The following is a 6707-nucleotide window of genomic DNA, read 5'->3' as shown; positions in this document are numbered from 1 at the left end:
GCCCGAGCAAAGTTCGCTTTAACCATCCATAAAATGCTGAAAACATATTGTACTTGCTTAACCTTCTCTTCTACAGCAAAACAAAGCACTTGAATATACGTCTTCACAGTCACCAGGAGGCTTGCATGTCACACCATGCAAAATACTCCAATTAATTCTATTTGTGCAAAATTGGGCTAGCAAGTCTTGTATTTGACATCCTGTGATCCCGCGGACGCTTCACATGTACAATTAACACCGGTATAACGTCAATCCAAACCTTATTAAAACATCTGTTGATCGTCTTTTGAAAAACGTTATTTTGGACGGTGTGGATCAAATAATGAGCTAGGCTATTTGCAGAATGTACAATAAATTACTGAGCCGTACCTTTTTTTTTTGACGATTCGTTTATGGCTTCCACGCCAAATAAGAGGACTTCAAATTATTTCGACATTTTAGACATACATGTTCCTAATATGCTTTGAAAAGACGAAGACGTCTAATGACCTCGTATGATAAACAAGTGGTTTTTGCTTGATTTTTGCAAACTTTTGGGATAAGACGGATGCCTTATTTACAGTAGCATGAAGAATTGATTGCAACACACTGCTATACAGATATTTTGAAAGATGCTATAAAAGTGATTGTAAGCTTATTAATTCTCTCGGAAGTACTATTCAAAAACGCCTTTTTATGGACCAAAAACGGAGACAAAGTAATTACCTGTAATGAACTTAAGTCACCCCAAATTATTGGACAAAATAAAAAGAACCAAAAACGGAGACAAAGTAATTACCTGTAATGAACTTAAGTCACCCCAAATTATTGGACAAAATAAAAAGAACCAAAATCGGAGACAAAGTAATTGCCTGCAAGCCACCCAAATTATTTGACAAAATCAAAAGACATGAAGTGATCGCTGAATAAACATAGCTAGAAATATGTAAAATAAAAAAGGAAAGTTTGTTGCCGTTATACTGCACTCCATTATATACATTTCAGCGCGGTTTAAAACCGATGCCTTGGCAATTTTGGCCAAGATACAGACTGGGTGTTGGCACTCTCACCTCCCTGGGGAGGATGTAGCCCGGCTGCCGAATGAATCTCTCAAAGCTAACAAACGAACAATATCTCTCAACAATATCTTGAAAAAATAAATGGATAAACAGATGAATGAATGAATAAACTATAAGAAATGAATGCATGAATGAATGAATGTAAAACGGCGGAATAACTGAATACAACCTGGCAGTTCAACTGTCTTCAAGACGGCGTCTTTTTCTCTTGAAGACAAGACATTTGAACTTTCAAGACAGAGGCATGTTGAGGAAATTGATATTCCTGACATTTTGCCTCTTTTACACACAGTGCACTTAAAATAATATGTGAACCGAGTAACTTCATATCTAGGCTTTCTTCGTCCCAAATGTGCCCATTAAATACATGTAGCCCAGGCCCTAAGCTTACTTATGCCCCGATCTTAGTGTGTAACGAAAAGCTCACCAAATACCAAAACTACATGTACCAGCGTTCTCATTGTACCTCGTGCTTTGGGGCTTTATCCCCTCAAAAGAACAAGGTGTTTTTTTTGTTTCTGTATGGATACATGGTGTGGAGGTGCGTAGTTGGAAAGTTTGCACTCGGTTGGAATGGCGACTAACCTGCATAATGTTTCATTACTGCCAGAAGAGCACATAACACATCGCAGGCCATTTTGTTTCGTGAGTGGGAGCGCGCTGTTTTAAAAGAACATTACATTAACGCTAAAGATGGATTTACAGCACTTATTAGCTAGTCCTTTGTCATATTCTTCGTTCGGGAAGTGCATTGAGCTAATGAATTGCGTGGTGACGTTGGATAGGATATGGCAAGGACACATCATATGTATGTCAAAATGTCAAATAGTTAATGTGCATATACTTTCTCTCTCTCTCTCTCTCTTTTCCACACACACACACAGACACACACACACAAGGGGCCAGAAATCTACACACACACACACACACACACACACACACACACTTAACATCTAGTAAAAAGTAATGCATAATTTTTCCATTGCGTCTAAAATTTAATCTCCAGGATATTGCGGCAACTGCAGCTCTGGAAATGTGATTGGAATTTCACCTGATCTACATAACTGTTATTCAGTATAACTGTTTACTGGGTACTCTTTACCCATGCTTTTAATATGTTTGAATATGACCGGTTGGGATTGTTAAAAACATGCACGACAACCAAAATGAATATTGAAATCTGAATCAAGAAGACTTCTCTCGCCATTTGTTTTCTTGACGTTGGCCGTGTCTTCCATCAATCTAGATAAGTCAACACGAGAAATGAGACGTAATTGGAGTCAAGGATAGGTGATCCCTGTATTGTTCAGCACTCCATCCAAGACCTACATTATTGGGATGAAGCAAAGATGAAGTCAGCAATTAAATCAGCCACAAAATAAGTTAAGAAATAATAATAATAATAATAATAATAATAATAATAATAATAATAATAATCAGCCCAACGCAGTCACTGAGAACGATGAGATCACCATCCTATGGGACATGCCCATACAGACCGACAGAGAAATCAAAGCGAATAGACCAGATATCGTCATCAAGAACAAGAGAAACAAGGTATGCACCCTTATAGACATGGCAATACCATCAGAACGCAACACCTCTGTCAAGGTAACAGAAAAGCTGTCAAAGTACAAGGACCTGGAGATCGAGATCAACAGAATGTGGGGAACAAAGACCATAACAATACCTGTGGTCATTGGAGCTCTGGGACTTGTGAAGAAGGGATTAGAGAAATACACCGACAAAATCCCTGGAAACATCAACATCCACGAAGTCCAGAAGATAGTCCTCATCGAAACAACACACATACTACGGAGGGTGCTATCAATAATAATGATAATTATTATTATTATTATTATTATTATTATTTTGATGATGATGATGATGATAAGGATGACGACTTTTAGCTGTAGAACTATTGGTTATTTCTAGAGCGTGTCCAATACATATATATATGTCATTCAAAAATAGTGCGTGCTTGTTTGGTTTAAGATGCATTCTATTATGTAAGAGTCCGATCAATTACTTGTTTACAAACAAAGGGCGACGAACAGAGATTCTATTGATTAGAATATTTTCTTGGACACCACACTAAGTACAGCTGGGTGAACGGTTTTTATTTTTCTCTGAAACAAATTTAGTGTTCGTACTAATTAATTTCGCTTAACTGTACTGGTACAATGTTCTCCAGCGTTGATTTTATTTCGCGTTTGTGAAAAATTAACGCAAACACTTGGTTGGAGTATATGTAAAGAGTCTATACCTAGAAATTATAGATCTATGTTGTCCGAATGAAAACAAAATTACATTATTTAACATAGAATGGGTCTAAATTGGTTGATTGTGAGGTCGAATGTTGTACTACCAAGTAAGAGGTGATAAACTAAAACAAAGACTTTCAACGGCTATCAACAGCATAAAACCAAACTATATTTGCAGGACTTTGTTAGTCCAATATACTTAGATGCTCCATTGTCCAATAAGGTTTCCCTATATTTGGATAATCATGTACACTTCACTCAAAATGGACACAAGGCTCGAGAAGACTGATGGCAATTCTTTGATATAGAGAGAGAGAGAGAGAGAGAGAGAGAGAGAGAGAGAGAAAATAAAACAGGCATTAACGAATAACCGAAAAAGAACTGATAAGTGTAAGTAGCAAGATAGACGGTGTGCCACTAAAGAGAAGGGATGTGGTTATTGGGAAAGTTCGCTGAAATGAGATAATCTGACACAATATTAATCTTTTCGCTGGAAGCACGAATTAGTGACCTTATCTGAAAATATGATACCATATTTATATTTTCGTGTGTGGTTCTGCATTGTGTGGTTAGTATATTGCTTCTTTTCAACATATTCCCTCCATATAACCCCATAATTACATCTAACTCCAGTGACATTTTCTCATTTATCTTTCCTCTCAGCTACAAGAACACATGCTTCCGTTTGGTAAATTAAATTTCTGTCCAATATTGCAAGAGCTCGAGTGATACTTAAGCCTTGCTCACACCCATTTTGTGACCTGCAGAGCTCGCAAGCCCGGTGTAACAGGAGTTTTACTGCTGTCATTTTGAACGGCTTGTAATTTTTTTTAAACGAGGCATTTGGACATATATCTACGTAATCGTAAGCGACACCTGAGCCTCTCTGGTTTATATGTTTACGGATTTTTTTAAATAACAGACTTGTTGACGCAAACTGTGGTTTTGCAAAGGATATTATTTCGTTTTGTGTCATTGTATATTTGGAAGTGAAATTATGTTATGAAACCAGCTTATTTCACTCCGATTTAGGGACCTTTTTGGCCTGATTCTTATTCATGACGGTGTTGCATTTCTGCATGATTTGTGCGAGTCTTTCATACATTTCACACTCTGTTTAGCACACAATTCGGACAAAGCATGTTAGTGACATAATGCTTATCGATCACGAAATTGTGTTCAAAGGAAAAAATTAGTCTATCTCTCATTCGTATACAACCAAGCCCCATAGACTACCAATATCACACACACACACACACACACACACACACGGTCAAGTTCCCTGGCTAGCATCTTTGCTACCAACATTACTGGTCACATACACACGTCTCACCCTATCAGGAATAGTGTTACAGCACTCTCATGGACATCCTAGTCAATTAAACCAAAGGACTGACTTTTTTATTTGTAAAACTGGATCCAGGGCTGTAGGTTACAATGTGTGGGCAAGGGAAACAAATACAGTACCTCCTTTTAAAACATGATATTTTATCTTTGTAAAGTGAAAACTTTAATCTAGTTTCTAGGGGAGTACCACAGTTGGTTTAAGTAACGCGCACCAGGTCGTATGTCTTGCATATGTAAGCCCTTGGCTAGCTGCCCAAACAGATTTTTCCACCAACAGCCCAGGCAATACACCGTATTCCAAACATATTCTGAAAGAGCTATATTCCGGGTGGGTTATTAAAATTAAATTTATACTCATACACTGTGCAAGTGTGGAGAAATTTCGTTCAAAAAAGAAATTATCTCTTGGTCATGCTCACATTGTGCCGTTTTTATTTTGTCAACCTGTGCAATTATCATGGTCGCTAAAACTGCTGTCGAACGTATTAGCACCGAAACCAGCATACGCAACGTGATTACGCGGTCCTCTTATACCCACAAGTACATTAAAAATAATCACCTTTGTCAGTTTTTCTGGGAGGACTGTTTTTCTATCACATAAATTCTCTCTTAATTAACAAGGCAGACGAGGACTGACGATATTTTTCTCTCTTTCTAAGAAAAGAGCCTGTTTGTCTCAGCATGTTTGAAACCTTTGCGCATGCTATTGAACTGCGTGTTTTGATCTCTGTATTGTTTCATCGAGTATCAAGTTATAACACGTAATTAGAAGGTTTCCAGCTCGTACTGTAAGGATTCACTGATGACATGCCTCTTAGTCACGTATAACTCCGTCATATACTATGGATTCCCGGTAGTCTGAGAACGGTTTCAAATATCAAATGAGTGAATGAATAAACAAATGAATAAACAGATAATCTTTAAAAAATAAACCGGTGAAATCAGAAGACACTCCTTTTAAGGCTGCATTTACAACCAAAATTGAATCGAGGACTAACAGATCCGCGGATGAAATATGGTCGTCCCAATTGAAAGTGAGAGGAATCTATTCAATGGCTCTTAGGCGAGTTATGCGGCAAACTTTCAAGTGGGTCGGCCATATTTGATCCACGGATCTGTTTATCTGCGGATCAACTTCGGTTATGAATCCGGCCATAGAGTGCCATTAAGAAAGGAAGTGTCAGAATAGACGAAGAAGACAAACATAAATGAGACACTTTCAAAACCGTTAGGGAAAACCATTTTCAATTAATTTTCAATTAATCATATATCTCAATTCGATCAGGGCAGAAGCTAAGGAAAGGCATGTAAAAGGAAAAAAGGACCGATGTTCTTTCGGAGACTCATCTCAGTCGGCTAAGAACCATAGTAGTTTTGGCTAAGGCGTTTTATGAATTCTGTTCTAAAGCAAGGCGCCTCGTACTTGATCCCATTATAGGCAGTGTTGCAAGCAATCAATTGTGCTCGTTAGATTTTTTAACTGGCCATTTATTCTAGGTATGTTTATCTGACAAAGGATACTTGTTTCTTGAAAAGTGGCCCATGCTGACACTTTTCCAGGTTTGAGCGTATTTAAATGACAGAACTTTATCAAAGAGATAATCTAAATGGGATAATTAAATTACAATAGTAATTATTATTCGACATATGAAGGAATCAAGTGTATAATAGCCACTGTGCATGTAGACTCAACACCGTCTATAAAAAGAAGAAAACATTGGAATCAAGAAAGTGATTGAGTTCTCTGATTTGTTTGCTGGAGGCTGTTTCTTAATCAAAGGAATCTGTCATGTCGAATTTCCAGTTACATGTTTTTGTAATTGGCAGCAAAGTCATTGGCAGTGTTGTCTAAATTTCCAGGAATGGCAATTCCAATATATGTAATGTGTTTGTTAGGATTTGAGACATCTGCAAAGCCAACTAGATTTAAGCAAAACAGCTGTTGTTTTCTAATCATCTTGCAAGGTTAAAAGTTGCTTGAAGGAACAATGATTTGTAACTTGTGACTGATGGAAGCCAATTACACGTTTCTTGACGT

At 37.5% G+C, this 6707-nt stretch overlaps 1 protein-coding gene across 1 annotated transcript; it reads left to right on the top strand.

Moving 5' to 3' along the window:
- Nucleotides 1–2543: 2543 nt before the first annotated feature.
- LOC106155343 (uncharacterized) lies at nt 2544–4051 on the top strand. The gene is made up of 2 exons (XM_013530137.1): nt 2544–2879; nt 3986–4051. Exons 1-2 carry the CDS (start codon nt 2544–2546, stop codon nt 4049–4051), a joined length of 402 nt encoding a protein of 133 aa, XP_013385591.1.
- The last annotated feature ends 2656 nt before the right edge of the window (nt 4052–6707 follow it).

Source organism: Lingula anatina, chromosome 10 (genome assembly GCF_051362555.1).
Source record: "Lingula anatina isolate TDL-2025a chromosome 10, LinAna3.0, whole genome shotgun sequence".
NCBI lineage: Eukaryota > Metazoa > Brachiopoda > Lingulata > Lingulida > Lingulidae > Lingula > Lingula anatina.
This window is presented reverse-complemented; position numbering and strand designations above follow the sequence as displayed.